The sequence below is a fragment of the Osmerus eperlanus genome, chromosome 27 (assembly GCF_963692335.1).
Source record: "Osmerus eperlanus chromosome 27, fOsmEpe2.1, whole genome shotgun sequence".
Classification (NCBI taxonomy): Eukaryota; Metazoa; Chordata; class Actinopteri; order Osmeriformes; family Osmeridae; genus Osmerus; species Osmerus eperlanus.
This window is the reverse complement of record NC_085044.1, coordinates 8,312,123-8,332,063: the sequence shown is the minus strand read 5'-3', so window position 1 is coordinate 8,332,063 and position 19,941 is coordinate 8,312,123. Positions and strand designations below refer to the sequence as shown.

General features: G+C 44.2%; 1 protein-coding gene across 2 annotated transcripts in view; it reads right to left on the bottom strand.

The window, feature by feature from the left end:
* The window catches only part of gria1b (glutamate receptor, ionotropic, AMPA 1b), a 57,249-nt gene extending 37,589 nt beyond the window's left edge, over nucleotides 1–19,660 (bottom strand). For both annotated transcript variants that reach the window (XM_062453133.1, XM_062453134.1), the window contains exons 1-3: nucleotides 19,349–19,660; nucleotides 18,955–19,089; nucleotides 2,627–2,866 (exon numbers count right to left, since the gene is read on the bottom strand). In XM_062453133.1, the coding sequence (XP_062309117.1) occupies nucleotides 2,627–2,866; nucleotides 18,955–19,089; nucleotides 19,349–19,433 (460 nt within the window). In that variant the 5' untranslated portion in view covers nucleotides 19,434–19,660. The remainder of the gene's footprint in view (nucleotides 1–2,626; nucleotides 2,867–18,954; nucleotides 19,090–19,348) is intronic.
* Between the last annotated feature and the right edge of the window lie 281 nt (nucleotides 19,661–19,941).

Genomic DNA, 19,941 nt, shown 5'->3' with positions numbered 1-19,941 from the left:
TGGGTTAGGTGTGTGTTGAGTGTGTCGAGTTATGAGTGCGATGTAATGCATGTGTTGAGTGTGTCAAGTTATACGTGTGTTGAGTTATGCTTATGTTGAATTATGAGTGTGTTGAGTTATGCATGTGTTGTGTTACGAGTGTGTTGGGTTATGAGTGTGTTGAGTTATAAGTGTGTTGAGTTGTGTGTGTGTGTTGAGTTATGAGTGTGTTGAGTTACGAGTGTGTTGAGTTATGAATATGTTAAGTGTGTTGAGTTATGAGGGTGTTGAGTTATGAGAATGTTGAGTGTGTTGAGTTATTAGTGTGTTGAGTTATGAGGGTGTTGAGTTATGAGAATGTTGAGTGTGTTGAGTTATGAGTGTGTTGAGTTATGAGTATGTTGAGTGTGTGATCCGCTTGCAGCAGACGCCAGCAGCATCGTTTTAATCTCCTCAGAACAGCCGCTGCTCTCCTGAGCAGGAGAGGGAAGTGACACCCAGGTCTGGGAAGAAATTATAAATATAGACACTAATCTCCTTCCCTCTCAATCTGATTTGCATAAACATTAGTGGTGCATATCATTTGCTAAAAATACTGTAGCAGCATGGAAAAGAGACTCCAGCATGTAGAGACTGAGGATAGACTGCTGTTGGGTTTAAACCATGGTTAACTGGCTTCTGGGTCTAGTGTTAAACCATGGTTAACCTGCTACTGTGTCTAGTTTAAACCATGGTTAATCTGCTTCTGGGTCTAGTTTAAACCATGGTTAACTGGCTTCTGGATCTAGTGTTAAACAATGGTTAACCTGCTACTGTGTCTAGTTTAAACCATGGTTAATCTGCTTCTGGGTCTAGTTTAAACCATGGTTAATCTGCTTCTGGGTCTAGTTTAAACCATGGTTAATCTGCTTCTGTGTATAGTTTAAACCATGGTTAACCTGCTACTGTGTCTAGTTTAAACCATGGTTAACTTGCTGCTTATGTAACCATGTCTAGATACAACTGTTATATACACATGCAAACACATCCTAGTTTATGTACAGTATTAGGTCATTTAGATGACAACACTCTTTTTCCCAGCACAGACAGACAGATAAGCAGACAGACAGATAGACAGATGATAGATAGATAGATAGATAGATGGGAGAGAGAGGGAGAGCGAGAGAGACAAAGAGTATTTTTTGTAATATTTGTATTTTTTGTATTTTTATATTGTAAATTACTGCAACTTATAATTTATTTTATATTTTATTGTATGGTTTATTTTAATCTAATTCCACTTAGTATTGCTAGTTATGTACCCTTAGTATAGTTAGTCCTCATATTTAAATTTTTAATTTCTATATGTTTAATGTTTGCACCTTCCTGCCAAAGCACATTCCTTGTCTGTGCAAACTTTCATGGCAAATAAAAACCCATTCTGATTCTGATTCTGACAGAGATAGGCTGGAGGATGGAAACGCTGCAGAGATAAGCCAGTGAGACGGACATGATGATTGGCAAGGAGACCCATCTCCCTGGATCCTGTCTGCTGTCGCTATCCTCAACCTTCCGTCACACCTGCTCCACCATGCACACCACGCACATGCACACGCACTCACGAGTTGTTTCCTAAAAGAGTTAGAGCAGCTAACAGCTGCAGACTGTGCCATGGGGCTGTATCCAGGCAACAAGCCTGGGCCAACCAGTAGGCAGCATGCGACCTCAACGTTTGTCCATAGCAGCAGAAGACCAGGAAATACAAACTCGGTTTGAACCAATTACAGCCAGCTGAGTGTGCCATCAGGAAACACGTTTGTCGTACTACATGAAGACAAATCAGACAGAACGTTCTGTCATTATACTCCTCCTCCTTCTACACACATGCACACTCACACACACACACACACACACACACACACACACACACACTATCTATATGATGAACTAGATACTGACATATTCTTATACATCTGTATGTGTGTATGTGTGTGTAAGTGTATGTGTGTGTGTATGTGTGTGACGTTCCAATACTCTGAGCATCCATGCTCAATGCTCCTGAGTGATAACAAGCCCACCAGGGTCTCAGCCTATCTCCCATAGGACACAGACACACCGTATGGTGCAATATGCCCGGCCAAGCACAAAATGGCCACTAACACACATTCCAGAGTATGAGAATATGAGTGCCATGGGGCAACATTTCACCACTGCCGCTAACCAAGCATGAGTAATACATACACATGTGCACATACACATGCAAACACACACATGCACACACACACACACATTATGTTTATGTGCAACATTTTGAAACAGGCCTGTGGAAGTGATGGTTCATCAACAACCGCTTATCATTTATCCAGGGTGACACACAGATCTCATCACAACCTGCTAACACGGCACTACGAAACCTTGGCAACACAATTTCAGGTGTTTGTGTGTGTAAATGTGTGCTCATATGTGTGTGTGTGTGTGTGTATTTGTACATAGTAGATTTACTCTGTTACCTGAGGCAGACTTGAAGAGTGCACATATATAATGCAGGGATACTGTACACACAGGACACACATTCTGTACATATATCATGAGGGGAGGGAGAGGAAGGGAGAGGAAGGGAGAGTGAGAGTGGGTGGAGAGAAGAGTAGAGTCTCTCTCTGTGTCTCACCTGAGTCGGAGCTGTACATGTAGGTGAAGCGGGTCCACTGATAGTGCTGGACCAGAGCCAGGAGAGGCTCTTGCAGTTCTGGTCGAAGCTGTATCACAAACTGGTTGTTGGTGTCGATGGGGAAGGAGGGCGTGACAAAACACACGTGCAGCGCCCCGCAGAACGACATCAGCATGTTCATGGTCTTCCTGTCATACAGACCCATGATGGCGTACACGCCTTTGGAGAACTGAGAACAGACTGGAGGAGAGGAGGAGAAAGAAGAGGAAGAGGAGGGGGACAGGGGGAGGAGAGGTTAGTGAGTTTCAGAGAAATAAAACAATGGAATTTGCAAAGATTATTACCAAAATAACAACAACAAATGAGAAAGAATAGAGAATGTCCCAGGGAGAAGAGGGTGTGATTTAATTTCAGACAGCTGCCTCCATCTGCTGCTCTCTTTCATCTGGTTCGTCCTTTTCTTTTCTATCTCTATCTGCACTTGTCTGTCCATCTCTGTTGCATCTCCCTGCTAGTCACTTTGTTAGCTTGTTATCCTTCATGATGCTCCTTCTGGAGATGGAGGAGAAGAGGAGAGTTGTACATAGGGAGAAGAGGAGGCCAGAGGATGAGAGTTGAGGAAGGGAGGAGTGAGGGCAGAGGGAAGTGGAAGGGAGAGCAGAGGTGGGGAGGGGAGAGGATTTTCTATACTCTGGTCTCTAAACAACATCTGACAAAAAAACAAATTTGGGGTGAATTGTTCCTTTATGGCCCAAAGCAGCAGAACACTGGTGGAGGTCAGACACCATGTTACACTTGATACCAAGAGCTGATGAGAGGTCCTGTTTGTCCCTGTGTGTAAGTGTGTGTGTGCGCATGTGAATGTGTGAGAGTGTAGTGAGTGAGTGTTTGTGTGTGAAAGAGTGTGTGTGTGTGTGTGCGCGTGTGAGTGCGTGCGTGTGTGCCCAGCCTCATGGCTAATTCCTCCACCATGCTAACAAGGTTTCTGTCACACCTCATCATCACCATATTCTCCCCAGAACAGACTCACAATCTGCCAGATTCACAGGCGACACACTACTCACATACACACACACACACAGACACACATCACTCACACACACAGAGACACACACACCACGTCAGCCCGGGTGTCTGCCTGGCTCTGACAGGGTGTTTATTTATAAAGAGCACAGAGCTGCTAACTATACTGCTGTAGGGACAACAGCTGGTCTCAGCACTGGGCAAGCACAAGTCACGTGTCCAGTGGTGTTCTCAGATCACAGCCTGGTCACAGAGGTTGTTTTCATTAACTCTGTAAAACCAAGAAGTGCTTATTGGCATTTTAACATCTCTTTACTAAATTTACATTTAATAATAATAATTACATTTTAGGAAGTGTTTTGGTTATTTTCGACAGAAGTGGAGGTGTCAGAAGTCACGGTTTACGCGTCTTTAGCAATGGTGATCCAAGCCATGCAATTCTGTACTCAGTACACTTTCAATGTAACTAGAGAGATATCCTAATCGATTAAAGCTCTAGAGACGGATATCGTTGAATTCCGAGCTCTTGCTGACAAAAAAGGACAAAGAAGCCACATTCAGGTGCTCAAAGCTAAAGAGGCAACATTGATAGACCTGCTGGGTATTCGAGCAGAGGTGAGATCTAAATTTCAGAATATCTCTAAAATGGATGCCCCTTCAAAGTTCTTCTTTGGTTTGTAGGAAAAAAAATGCCAAAGCAGTATCATGCATATAGTCTTCGCTCGGCTGCAGGTAAGGGGCTCAAGACTTTTCCTGAAATACGGAAAAGGGCTGCAGAGTTCTACACTGATGATCTGTATGCTAGTGAGCAGAGACAACTCTGAGGAGTCAAGGTGGTTCTATGACAGAATTCCTCATGTGTCTGCAGAGGCAAATGTGCATCTTGCACGCCCTCTGACTGCACAGGAACTGTTACATGCACTGCAGGGCATGCAGAGTGGCAGGGCTCCTGGGATGGATGGACTCCCTGTAGGCTTCTATAAGTCTTTTTGGACACAAGTGGGCGAAGACATGCTTGAGGTCACAAATGACTGTCTGAACAGCGGGGTGTTACCCTTGAGCTGCAGGAGGGCCGTCCTAACATTGTTGCCAAAAAAGGGGGACCCGAGATAAAGAACTGGAGACCTGTGGCACTGCTTTGCACTGATTACAAAATCCTATCCAATGCACTGGCAAACAGACTAAGGGAGGTGATGGGGCAAATAATACATACCGACCAGTCAAGGCAGAGTTGACACCCCATGGAGGGCCACGCTGGGGTTGCAAACAGAGGAGCGACCAGCCTGGAGAGCACTGCATAAAACACCGTTGACCAAGTGGGTGGGGTACTTAAGAGTGGCGGATGTTGCATGGCGGATGTTCCATTATCCCTGTACATGCTGCTATAACATACCATTTTCCCTCTGAGGAATCAATAAAGTATTTATATGTCTATCTATCTATCTATCTATCTATCTATCTATCTATCTATCTATGGGATTGTGGCAGTAAATGCTTTTGTTTCGGTAATCGATCCACAAACTGAGAGCACTTGTTCTTTTTGTGAGTCCAGGGAAACAATTTTACATTGCTTCAAGTAATGTGACAGACTGAGTATACCGTTTTTTAAATTTTTATTAGATGAGCTGCTCCAGGCTGTGGGAGATGTTTTAAGTATCTCAGGGTTTATTCTCCCTACCGGAAAACAGAGTGAGCTAAGTGTAATCTTGTAAATCTTCAGTTGGGACAGGCCAAGTTGACAGTTCTACTGCAGTATAAAATGTAGGGTAGACACTGGGGTAGCGCAACATTTTATTGTTGTGTTTACATCACTGGTGAAGGCTAGGATAAGGCTGGAATATTTGGGAGTGGGAGAGTGCACTCTTACCTAGAGGAGGAAGAACTTGTTTTGCGGCTGTCTTGAGCTAGGCATGGTTTTATTTTTATTTTCTGCTTATGTCAATTTGTTTGTAGTGCCTGTGGTCTGGTAAGTGTGTTTTTTGGTGTTGGTTTTGGTTTTATTGTTGATTTGTTATTGTCCTCTGTGTGTGCATAGTATAGTGTAATGTTCAGATAACCCGTAAAAGGACAAATAAAGGTGTTAAAACTCTTTGTCCACCTCTCTCTCTCTGCTTGTCTCTGTCTCCCTCTCTGTCTCTGCTGGTCTATCTCCCTGTCTTTGCTGTTGTCTCTCTGTCTCGCCCTCTTTCTCTCTCTGCCCCTGTCTCTCTGCTGGTCTTCCCCTCTTTTTCTCTGCTGGTCTCTCTCCACCCCAGCAGAGGCATGCAGACGGGTGAGGCAGAGAGAGACAGGTGTGGGAGGCTCTCTAGACAGACCTGGGAAAGGAAGAGAATGATGATGCTGAGGAGGAGGAAGAGGAGCAGAGTGAGGAGGAAGGATCTCAGATACCACGACAAATAAATCCAGCGGACGCAGGGACCACAGCAGCCAATCAACTCCTCACAGCAGGAAGATGTCACTGACACTACCAGCAGATCAAAGCCTTGATTCTATCTACCTGAGTGGGAGATATTAGCTGCTTCTGTCTGTCAATGCACTACAAGGATTACAGAGTAACCGATGCAGACTTCTACTGCATTCACCCCTCACAATCTGACCGGGTCCTTTCCCAGGGAACCACAGCTGATTATGTGATGTTAAGGACAGGTGTCAGTGTGTGTGTGCATCTGGGAGGAGCGATTAACAAACAGCGCCTGTCTGAAGTGGAGGAACATCTTGACAAGTTGGAGATGAAAAAGACTGAGCCGCAGACAGAGATACATCTGGGAGGATGGAGGATCGTACATCTGTTGTCCTCCTGTTCCTTCATCTGGATGTCTTCATCTTGAGAAGAGGAGACAACAAACACAGTCTAATTGGACAACTTCCCTTCCTGCCTGGGGGTGGCCAGGGTGTTCTGTCTGACTGCTCCCCCAGGAGGGGGAAGAGAGGGGGGGGACCAGAGGATGGAGGAAGCCAGGAGATAGGAGGGATAAAGAGATGAGGGAAAGAAGAGGCTGCAGGTTCTCCGAGCTGAGAAAGAGAGAATCAGGCAGACAAACAGACAAAGAGTGAGAGAGACAGAGAAGGAGACAGAAAGACACAGAGGGACAGACAAAGACAGAGAGACAGGATCTCTCTGAAGATCTCTCTCAGAATCTGACCATTGAGACCCAAATAGCAACACCCATGTGTTTGGCCTTAATCCTTTGAACACCCTTAACCATCATTCAGAGGAATAGTCTTGAATAAGCGATAAATAATAGTGGGAGGAAGTTCATCTCTTTTGAAGCCCAGGCCTCTACTTAGTAAATGGTAAGATCAGAGGGGACTCCTTAAGGGGATTCACATGATTAGAACTTGGATGCAGTGTCCTTGACTATGCAGCCACTGACATGGACCCCCTCCACTTTCAATGCACTCACTGTCAGGCAGCAAACCCTACTCTCGGACCACCAATGTGGTTATGAAAACAGAGATAAAAGCATACTGTGTGAGCCATCTGAGCTGGAAACTATGCAAACTTAACCAAACCTCCAATGGGACACAGCTAGTGACAAAATTCACAATGGCCCTGAATTCAACGTTTTGTTTTGACATTTGTGATGGTGTTGAGATGGCTGTCAGTGATATGAACAGGATCTTTCACAATGCTGCAAAAGAAATTCTGAAAGTAAAAATAAATCCAATAAAAAGACAGAAAACTGGTTTGAGAGCAAAAACATAAGATATTAACTTTAACCTTGAGACAACTCCATGTCCTGCATTTGAGGTACTGCAATCCTCAAACAATATAAACAAACTATTAAAAAGAAAACTAAATACTATGTGCCAAACACTTAATGAAATACAACACTGGCCAAAACCAATTTTGAGATATGTGGAATAACAAAAGATCATTGAGAGCAGTAGTTTCATCTAAAATTGGGGAAATCTGGAAGAAACATTTTGAAAATGTATGAGATTATGAATCAAAATCTATAAAAACATTTTTATAACAACAGACTAATTAAAACCTGGCCTGGGGTCCTGACCATATTAGAAATTAAATGGGTTAAAATAGCTCTAGGAATTTACATTTACATTTAGCAGACACTTTTATCCAAAGCGACTTCCAAGAGAGAGCTTTACAAAAGAGCATAGGTCACTGATCATAACAACGATATAGCCCCAAACATTGCGAGCAGCCAAAACATGAAGCATACATGGTGGAAAACCAAATAAGTGCCAAAGGGAAGAACCATAAGAGCATGCAGTTAAACAAGTTACAATTGAACAACATGAAACTCCCCACAAGAGTGCAAGAGTGTACCTGTAGAAAAAACAATCAAAAGTAAAATATTTCACAGCGAGTACAAGAATGTGAAACCGTTACAACTAACAAACAAGAGCAACAAGTCTCTCAATACGAGTCCTTGTGATCCTGGAGGAAACTAACATCAGGTCCAGCCAAGCATTCCTAAGTGCCGTTGTACTCCCGGAACAAGAGCGTCTTGAGCCTTTTCTTGAAGGTGGGGAGACAGTCAGTGTCCCTGATGGAGGCGAGGAGCAGACAGGAGAAGAGCTTGTGTTGGGACCGGGCGCTCTTGAGCGGTGGGACCACCAGACGGTTGTCAGAAGAAGACCGTAGGTGGCAGGGGGGGGGGGGGGGGTGTAAGGCTGGAGGAGAGACTTGATGTAGTCGGGTGCAGTCCCGTTCACCGCTCGGAAGGTCAGTACCAGAGTCTTGAATCTGATACGGGCCGTGATGGGAAGCCAGTGGAGGGAGATGAGGAGCGGGGTAACATGGGAGCATCTGGGTAGATTGAAGACCAGACGGGCCGGCGCGTTCTGAATCCTCTGGAGAGGGCGGGTTGCGCATGCTGGGAGACCGGCGAGCAGCGAGTTGCAGTAGTCCAACTTTGAGATGAAGTCTTAGACTAGCAGCTGGGTGGAATGCTCACACAGGTATCTCCTGATCTTCCGGATGTTGTAGAGGGTGAATCTACACGACCGGGAGACCGCAGCAATGTGGGCTGTGAGGGAGAGCTTGTCATCCATGGTCACCCCGAGGTTCCTGGCAGAAGATGAAGGGGTCGCCGATCCCAGGGTGATTGAGAGATCATGGGAGATTGAGGGTTTGGCCGGGATGATGAGGAGTTCTGTTTTGGCAAATTGCAGGCAGCAGTGCACTGCTTAAGTCATTCAATATAATATATAGAAAATGTTCCTTTTAAATCAAGAAATTACCACACATGTACAATAGTGGAGACATACATGACTCCCAACAAGGTATCTGTGTGAGCAGTATTCTGGATAAACCAGACCCAAAGACATGAGAGACAGAATAATTAAGCTTATGATGCTAAACTGTTTAAGTCGAGCAGGTAAGGAGTCCTTTATCATGTTCAAGGCTACGACGAGTAACTGAGGTGTGTGCTGAAGTACTGGTGGTGATTGCTGATGAGGAACAGGTGACAGTGATTAGTACTCGGGAGAGTGTGAGCACTGGAATGACTAGGGAACCTGGGCTGTGTCTACTACTGTGCACTTCGAGCACTGACTTTCAGTGCTTAGGGCGCTTACACTGACAGAACCAGCAGAATTCTGTGCACTGAAAGTACCCGGATGACGCACTGCAAACAGTCAAAAAATGCAGTGTACAACGATGGACACTACTCGCCCTAAACGGGCGCCATATTGGCTACGTAGCGGAAGAGGAGGAGCCCTTTCGGCAGCTTTTCATTTCATTTCTAAAATAATGGCGGATGAAATGACTCGCGAGCAGATTCGCCTTAGATTCGCGGGTGTCACAATCAGATTGGGTCCGTCACTTCCCGCCAAGTGGTTAACTTAAGTGTTCCATTTGAGACAGCACTACTCAGCGACGGAGTGCACTACAGATGTAAGTGCACTGTATTGCAGTGCACTGTATTGCAGTGTACTTAGTAAAGTGTGCGGTAGTAGACACAGCCTTGGTGTTGGCGTGACAGCATTATTCTGGGGAAGTGATTTTGTACTATCTTAAACATTAAGTTATTGTGTACTATCTTAAACAATAAGCTATTTTGTACTATCCTAAACAACAAGTTACGTTGTACTATCCTAAACGACAAGTAATTTTGTAGTGTCCACCATAAACAAACATTTTACTTTTTTTGTGGACTTCAGAAAAGCTTTTGATTCCAATTGGCATGAAGAACTATGTGGTAAGCAATACCACTCTTCAATGTGGTATTGGTGGGAAGACAGGAACAAATGTCATCTATGTATTCAGGTAAAAAATACAACATTATCATCAAATCTCTTCTCTCAAAAAAGGGCTATCCGCCAGGGTTGCAATTAATAAAATGTTAAACCTCACTCTTTAAAATGTGTACTACAGTAACTAACAAGTAACTAACAAGAACCTTGAACAATCAACAGCACATGGCCTCCCTCTCCGTGACACACAAGCTCAATCCTTGTGCTACCCAGATGATCTAGTTCTGCTGTCACTTACAAAGAAGGGCTACAGCAGCATCTGCATTTACTAATCTACATTAACAATCCTGCCCAAATCAGGCCATGCTAGACTAAAATCATGGGCATTCAAAAGAAGCCTAAATGTCAGGATAATAGGCACATATTTATGCTAGGAAACAACTGTGGAACACACAATGAGTTGCACATACTTAGGTCTACAAATGACAATCTCTGATTAGTGAATGCATCAATAGAACATAAGATTGTTGAGCATTCTATGCAATTAAACAGAAAGTCTAAAAATAACCATTCCGATTAAGATTTTGTGCAAAATATGTGACAGTATCAAGCCATCTTTATCCAAGTGAGATATGGAGTCCATCATAACTATAGCAGATGGAATTAGCACTCAATATACATTCTCCATGCTGATCTCTGCTGAAATTGACTCAATATCCAAAGAAAAACACCCACAAATGCATGTTGTGCTAAATTATCTCAATTTCCATTAATGTTAAGCATCCAGAAAAGATCACTAAAGTTTTACATCAATTTCAGATCAAACCCCATAGAAACTCTTCAATTCAAAGCTGTAGCAGCCTATGGCAAGCCTTTTTAACATTTAACAGCTAGACTGGATATGTGTTGCAGATATCTGTAATTCAGTTTTGCCTAGTCAAAAAGAACATCCGCAATTACATTCTTCCTATCCATAATTGTCATTTCAGATATCCACAAAGACATTCTTCCTAGGACAAATGACGTCACTTTTGACATTCATTTGTATGGGGTTTATCATTACAGATATCTACAATTCAGTTGCGGATATCCACTGTGAATTACGGATATCCGCAACTGAATTGTAGATATCTGTAATTCCAGTTTGAGATATCTACAATTTGATTCTGACTAGTCATAACTCCAGTTCAAGATATCTTTAATTCACCTCAATTCAAGATATCTACATGTTCATTTTGAGATATCTTAAATTAAGTTTTGACTAGGCGAAATTACGTTGTAGATATCTGTAACTGGAATTATGACTAGTCAAAATGACGTTGTAGATATCTTTAACTGCAGTTAGGGATAGTCATAATTTAATTGTAGATATCTATTATCAAGTTATAGATATCTTGAAATTAATTTTGATTAGAGATATCTGAAATTTGAGATATCTGTAACTTTCATTCTGCCTAGTCAAAATGTAATTACAGATATCTTGAATTAGAGTTTTGACTAGGCGAAATGACGTTGCAGATATCTGTATGTGTATGCAAATCATTGTTAGGCCCGCATCCCACTTTAGGCGGAGCACCTGTTAACTTTTAATTATCACTGATTAGGGTTAGGGTTAGGGCTAGGTATTAGAGTTTTCAGTTGAGCCAAACTGCTTTTGAGTTCGTTGTTTGTGTCTGGTGACAGCAAATGCTCAATTCTTCCGAGATTTCTTTCACAGTTTTCAATAGAACGACGTTCTCTCTCTCCACAAATCCCCTGTGTGAGGGCTCGTTCAATTTCATGCCATTTTCTGGTGGTTTTTTCGATTACAGCCAACGCCATGACTGCTCGTTTATCCATTCACTTTGATTATGGCGGGGAGGGGGAATTACGTATTTATGGATATCTAAAATAGAGCAACGTCATGCACAATAATTTGCACTAGTCATAATGACGTTTGAGATATCTTTAACTTTCATTCTGTCTAGTCAAAACTGAATTACAGATATCCGCAATTGTCATTTAAGATGTGTGACGAGTTGAATGTCGTTTCCAATGACGTCATTGCAGATATCTGTAATTCAGTTTTGCCTAGTCAAAACTGAATTACAGATATCTCTAACTGTAGTTTCGACTAGTCACAATTACGTTACAGATATCTTGAATGACAATTCCAACTATCCAAAATGTAATTACGACTAGTCAGAAAGACGTTGTTGATATCTACAATGTTAATTCCGGATAGTCAAACTTAGCTTTTAAATGTTAAAAAGGCTTGCCATAGCAGCCTATGACATTAACCCTGAGAAGAGCCACGTGTGTCAGCTGGTCCTGAGACTGACAAACCAGTTACCACCCAGCACACATCCCTCAGTCCAGCACTGATAACTAACACCAGGCAGAATGAACCAAATTTCAACAGAAAAGTTCAAAGTCCTGGTTGGAACAACATTGGGAAACAAATACTTTAAAATAATTTGATTGCTATCGGAACCTTAACAGACATTATGAAATGGATGACTAGCTATACCGTCAGGGATATTACGATAAGACAAACAAAGAGACGAGAGAACTGATCTTGGATCAAATCACTCTGAAAATGTCTGATTGCGATAGAAACATACTTTGTGAGCCCTCTAAGCTGTAGAAATTTACAAAACCTACAGATGGGACACAGATAGTGTTTGCCTTCACACATTCACAAAGGCCCAAAATTCAACGATTAAATGATAAACAAAATGTAATGTTTTTGTGATCAAAAATAATATGGCTGTCAGTAATATGAACTGGATCTTTCACAATCTGCAAAATAAGTTGGCCTTCAGAATGTTTGATTATGGGTACAAAAACATTAGAAAGGAACTCAATTTTCAGAATATTCAAACTTGAAACATTGCCAGCCAGAAAACCTTGCCCTGTGTTTGAGGTACTGAGAAATCTTCAAACAAATATTAAAAGGAAAAAGATCAGCTATGTACCAAACACTCATTTGACCAAAACCAAGACTGGGAAAAATTATCATTTTGAAAACCTCTACAAATACACCAGAAGATATGAACCAAAGTCTAATTCTAACAATCAAACTACTGACACAAATAGAAACAACCAAAACACACTTGATATCCCAATGACCAAGGGAGAGTTGGCAACGATCCATTTCCTTTGAATCCAAAAAGGCCTGTGGTCCTGACCACGTTAGAAATGAAATGGGTTAAAATTGCTCTCTGGAATTGCAGGCAGCAGTGCACTGCTTAAGTCATTCAATATAATATCAGGACATTTTCCTAGAATTTGAAATCAAGAAATTACAACACACATTTACAATAATGGAGACATACGTGACTCCAACAAGGTATCTGTGTGAGCAGTAGTCTGGATAAACCAGACCCAAAGACAGATGACTGGTGAGACTGGTAGTTTACTGGACAAGGCACCGGCACGAAGATGAGAACGCTGGAGAGAAACGTGGGAAACAGAAGAATTAAGCTTATGATGCTAAACTGTTTAATGCTGTCTACACACCAGAAGATAATTGGGCTGATTTTGGGACGATTTCCCCCTTCCAACAAACCTAGGTAATGTCTCGATAATCTACAAATTATTTTAGCTGATTTTCCCTTGTTGTGAGGTGTGTTAAGAGTGACCGAACTTGCCCAGAAGAACGTCGGAGCCGCCCCGATCACGGATCAGAAATCCTGATGTGTGTACCCAGCATAAGTCAAGCAGGTAAGGAGTCCTTTACCATGTTCAATGATAGACAACAACTGAGGAGTGTGCTGAAGTACTGGTGGTGATTGCTGATGAGGAACAGGTGACAGTGATTAGTACTCGTGAGAGTGTGAGCACTGAAGTGGAATGATGAGGGAACCTGGTTTTTGGAACCTATTTTATTTTGAAATATCCTAAACAACAAGTTATTTTGCAGTAATGAACACAGTATACTGAGAAAATAATCCAGAGATCACAGTATCTCAGTGTGTTATTGTGACTGATTACCTCCACTGTTGTTTCCACACACACACACACACACACCCACAAACACACACACACACACCCACACACACACACACACACACTACCCTCACTACCCACACTACCCCCACACACACTTTCCACACTACCCACACTCCACACACACTATCCACTACACACACACACTATCCACACTACACACATACATCCTACACTACGCACCCAATACCCACCCAGCTTGTGTTGTGGTTCTGTCACCTGAACTGCAGATACAGCCTTGATATGCTAATCTGTAGCTTTACTCTGCCCTGACTCTGGAGAGTGCCTACCCCCTGCTGCTCTGTCATCACACACACACACTCTCTCAGAAACACACACAGAGGCTGGCACGTACATACACATGTACACACTCATGCGGATCCACAAGCATAAACACACACACACATACACCCACACACTGTCACTCTCATCTCACATAAATGGCTTTTTAACAAAAGCTGCTAGCACAGAGCAGACCCCAGTTAACAGCAGCTCTTCGACAACAGTCTAATCACTCCAGTAATGATAGGATGAATAATAGATTCAAAAGGAGTTCTCAGAGGCGTTGCCCTGTGCTAACACACATACACTTACACACACACAAACACAGACTCACATACACATGCACGGACACACACTTGCGCATGCCGCAAAATGCACACACATACACATGAACACACATACAGTTATTTACCAATCACATACATGTACCCATAGCAGACACAAACTCAAACACACACAAACTGAATTATACAGTACCAATCCCCATCTCCACACATGCAAACAATACTTCACATATCCAATTATGTCTAATCAATCAGGAATAGCTGCTTAAACAAGCATGTGAACGCTTACCTGCGTACTGTAATGCCACACAGCTTTGGCTGCTCTACTAACCAGCCAGCCAGTCAACCAGCCATCTACTCAACCAGCCAGAAAACCAGCCTTCCAGTAAACCAACCTGCTAGTCAACCAGCCATCCAGACAGTCAATCAGCCAACCACTCAACCAGCCAGTCAACCATCCTGCCAGTCAATAAACCAGCCAGCCAGCCAGCCAGTGACGCTGTCCCCTGTTAGTACCACTGTGTTCCACGGTGCCGTTTTCCTTCCAGTAAACATCCGAGAACTCGGATACAATCTGTCCATCGCTGATAAGGAGGGACTTTGGCACAGACGTAGAAAGCGTCAACCAGTTGCGGGCCATGTCGGACTGGGAATCAAACACCGGGGACTGGAACTCCCAGCCAGCCCTGGAAGACTGTCCAGCCTGGCAGCACACTGACTCATACTGCCTGCTGGCTCCAGTGGCATGCTGGCTTACCGGCTGATTGTGTACCAGCTTTTTTTTTTACAGCCTGGTTGTTTACACTCTGATTGTTTACTGGTTGGTTGTTTATTGTCTGGCAGTTACTGGTAATAACTGGCTAATTGATTGGTGGGTGATTGTTATTACTTGTCGAGTCAAGTTTTCAAGCTTTACTGGCTGGTTGCTTGCCAGGGGGGGGGGGTGACAGCATGGGAGCAGGCTGACAGGAAGTGCAGATCTGCTGACAGGAAGTGCACATTCACGGTCTCTTTCCAGGGATACCGTCAAAGACTCCACAACAAATCACAGGGAATGTTCACTCAAGACTAATTATAGACAGCTCAGTGACAGCTCTCTCTTTCTTCCCAATTCCTCTCTTTCTTGATGCCTTTTTTTATCATTTCCCTTCTCTTTCTCTCTCTACCCATCTACCTCTCTTTTTCTTACTCTCTCTTTCCTTCTCTCTTTCTCTCTCTCTTAATTTCTTTCTCTCCATTTATTTTTCTCGTCTCTAACTCTCCCTCCCTCTCGTTCTCTCTCCATCTCTCCCTCCCTCCCTCCCTCCCTCCCTCTCGTTCTCTCTCTCTCATTCTCTCCGTCTCCCACTCGTTTCTCCATGTGATTCACTCCCTTCTTACTCATCAACGTCTCACTTCCTCTTGTCCCATTCCCCCTCCCAGCCTCAGCAGCGCCCTCTGCTGGCTTGACTGTGGCCAGGTCACTGGTCAGGACCACCTCCTCCCTCACCACCAGGATCAACATTTGAAGGATGAGACACACTGACCGATTCCCCAAGAACCTTTGCGTATTTTGAATGTGTTGCTTGTGGACATCGACATGGGGCCAGCTTTGGCTAATTCAGTTCACTGTGGTGGATGGCAAGATTTTCTCCATTCGGTCTTTTGACTAGGGCTGCAACAATGAATCGATAAAATTCAATTATTAAATGCGTTGGCAACGAATTTCATTATTGATTTGTTGTGTCGCGCGACTATTACGCCACTCATTAAGTCGCGGAGATGTTTAAGTTATGTTTAAGTAAAAGAGGAGCGGAGCGGAGGTAAAGGACAGACCATCGGAGAGACCCATAACGTTCTGAAACACATGGCAGAGGCAGAGAAATCAGTACGACCAAAGTCATCCAAGGTGTGGGAGCATTTCACACTAAACTAGAGAGGGTACAATTTCTGGGGAAATTGTAAACATTTCTGGGTAAATTGTGAGATGTGCTCCTGTATTTTTGTACGCCCTTCGACTGGTTAGCTGCTGCAATTCCCACACAACAGAAGTGTAGTAGTTAGCTAGCTCTACAATTTACCGGGTCTAGGTCTGAATCTAGGAGCAAAATGGAGCACAGCTGCCAGCTGTAGGTATATGCAGGTAGCAACGCTAGTGCTAAATAAGCATTTAACTTGTTGGCTCCATGACTCCGAACTTTCCTAGATTTTTTGCTACGATACTAATGCTTGAGGACTCGCTGATATAGCTGTCTGTCTTACTAGAACGGCATATCTATGCGTCGTTGCTAACGTGTGCTGACGTTGTGATGTTAGGCTAGCACTGAGGTCCCTTCTGCCACACAAAGCACTTTTCGCCACAAAAAATAAATTTCAGCCTAAACCGTGCAACGGAACGTAAATCCCTATACAAGCAACGCAATCGGGACCAAGACGAACATTTTGAAACCGACGTTGTCTATGTAGTCCAAATATTGAGGGATCTTTAGGGGTGGGAAACCATCCTGGGTCCTCCTCTCTCCTTCCCTCTAGAGGGGCGGAGCGAAGGATTTGGGTGTCAAAAAGTTGACACTGAGGCACGTCAACCAATCAACCAATCAACAGACCCTATACACTGTAGAGCACCAAGTGTTCCACACACTAGCTGAACGTCGCTTCCAGCCTTGTCAATACCCAGGCATAGCGTTGAGCTCTGAGCTGGTACCACTACAGCACTGAGCTGGTACCAGTACAGTTCTGAGCTGGTATACATTTACATGTAGTCATTTAGCAGACGCTCTTATCCAGAGCGACTTACAGTAAGTACAGGGACATTCCCCCCGAAGCAAGTAGGGTGCCCAAGGACACAACGTCATTTTTTGCACGGCGGGGAATCGAACTGGTAACCTTCAGATTACTAGCCCGACTTCCTTACCGCTCAGCCATCTGACTCCCATACAGTAACCAGGTACCAGTTAGCCAGCCAGGCGGCCAGTCTACCATCCAGCCTGCCAACTAGCCAGACTGCCAGTCAGTCAGCCAGCCAATCAGGCTAGCTGGTGAGTAATGCAGGCTGTCTGGAGGGTCTCAGCTCCATCAGTGTTACAGCAGGTCCTGACTGACAGCTGAATGACTGTTTCTCTCCACCAGGACAGACAGAGAGAGACAGAGGGACAAGGAGACAGACAGACAGATAAAGACATAGAGAGAGACAGAGACAGACAGAGACAGAGAGAGACAGGGAGAGAGACAGAGTGAAAGAGAGAGAGTGAAAGAGAGAGAGTGAAAGAGAGAGAGACAGAAAGAGACAGAGATAGTAAGAGAGAGAGACAGAGTGAAAGAGAGAGAGAATGAAAGAGAAAATGAGACAGAGTGAAAGAGAGCGAAAGAGAGAGAGACTTGGTCAGGAGAAAGGGATAGAGAGAGGGAGGACTGCAGGGCCAGGGGTGAGAGAGAGAGAGAGAGAGAGAGAGAGAGAGAGAGAGAGAGAGAGAGAGAGAGAGAGAGAGAGAGACAGAGATACAGAGACAGAGACAGAGTGAAAGAGAGAGAGACAGAAAGCGAGAGTGAAAGAGAGTGAGAGAGAGTGACAGAGAGAGAGAGTGAAAGAGAGAGAGAAAGAGAGAAAGACTGGGTCAGGAGAAAGAGATAGAGAGAGGGAGGACTGCAGGGCCAGGGGTGAGAGAGAGAAGACAGAGAGAGAGAGAGAGAGAGAGAGAGAGAGAGAGAGAGAGAGAGAGAGAGAGAGAGAGAGAGAGAGAGAGAGAGAGAGAGAGAGAGAGAGAGAGAGAGAATATTAGAATGGGAAAGAGGAATGGACCACGGAGAGAGTGAGAGGGAGGACTGGATGAGAGAGAGAGACTGGGGGACTGAATCAGGAGAGAGAGGGGGGAGGGAGGGGGAGGTTCCCTGGGGAGACCAGGAGAGAGAGGCAGACTACAAATGTATTGCCTAGCGCTTCAACAATTGTGACAAAAGGCTTTCAATAACAAGCGCTACAAAGGCACGCCAGAAATGATAAAACGTTGGAACTGGTCCATGGCATCTTTCTGCAGAGATGAGCTGATGCTGCCAACAGAACTTGTTCAGCATGTTAAGTACTGAGTTTGCACAACTCGCTATTCGGCCAGCGCATAGGACTGCGAACATCAACACTGTGCCCCTTTTACTGCTTCGTGTTAATCAGCATCACAAATGCATTGCTTCATTGTAAATACAGGAAAAAGAGAATAAACCAGAACAAATAAATGGTTTCACTTCTACTGCAAGCAACAATGACTGAACTCATTTCCGAAGCCCAGTCAGTGAAAGAGGGCTCACCGGACACCGCGTGCGTTATCGCAGAGCAACAGATTGGTGTTGCTCGCCCGCAGCGAGTTGACACCTCCACCCGCCCCGCGCCTCTGCGCGGAGAGACAGCTAGACACGAAAGGACGCAGCTAAGCTTAAGTCTGCCGTGTAGGTATACTGAATGAAGAACTGCGAACACTAAAGAATGCAGTCAGGACAGAGATCTGTTTACGTTAGGTTTAAGTTAGAAGTGGGTTTCCGAGGCGTCCAAAAGATGAGGGCCCTCAACTATTTGGGCTCTGCTACCCAGTTCCCGGTGAAGGGATATAGGCTACTTACAGGCATATGTCATGGCGAAGCTACTGCTGGTGTCAACCATATCCACCTGCGGTACCAGCTTGGGGATGTCCTGGTGGCGCGAGAGGGCGAACCGGAACACCTCATATTCGTGAGAGCCGGTTGGGAACAACCCCCCTGCGAAACAGATTTAAAAAAAAGTAATTCCTTCATGCAACCCGACAGAGCAAGGTTTTACATACATTTGGGATTCAAGGAACGTGTGGGGGATGTGTTTTACAAGACAATACGCAGCCTACGACACAAGACAGTCGTGAAACTTGAGTGCACTTCGTTGTCATTACGCAGCCGTTCATATAACGACAAAATAGTCGGTCAACGATAATGGATTACATATTGAGGATTACAGACGTCATTACGTGTTCGTAAAGCTCACCTATGTTGATATTACTTGGGAAACTTGTACCACGACAACATCCGAGCAAGAAACTGACAAACACCAAGGTGAAGCTTTGCTGCATATTTCCTTTAGCATTGGCGACAAAACAAAGAAATAAAATCCATCCACAGGTTTGTTTCCAATTCCCTCCAGAAAAACCTGTATCGGTTGATTCAAAACGTATCCATATTGTAATGGAGGTTAAAAAGATAATGCGGAGCTTTTGCCTCAGCCGCTCTCTCTCGCTCTCCCTGCTGTGCGCGCAGAGCCAGCGGTAATAACCATGCCAATCGAAGCGCCGACTGCGACTGAGAGTCGTACCTACATCATCACATACACTGTGAGAAAAACTCCGGTTATATCAGCGTGGTAATGGGAGGTCACCACGGCTATCTCGGCCTCTCTCGTCAGCGCTGTCGTTCACTGTCAGGAAGCGCAGCGGTTTGACTAATCGGTGTTGATAGATAAACTGGGAATGACTGATTCATCTTTTCAGGATGAAATATTTCTACACGCGACATAATGCCATTGTAGTTAGATATGCGATAGGGCTGCGTTGTACTTGTATAGCCTGCAGGCACACACACAAA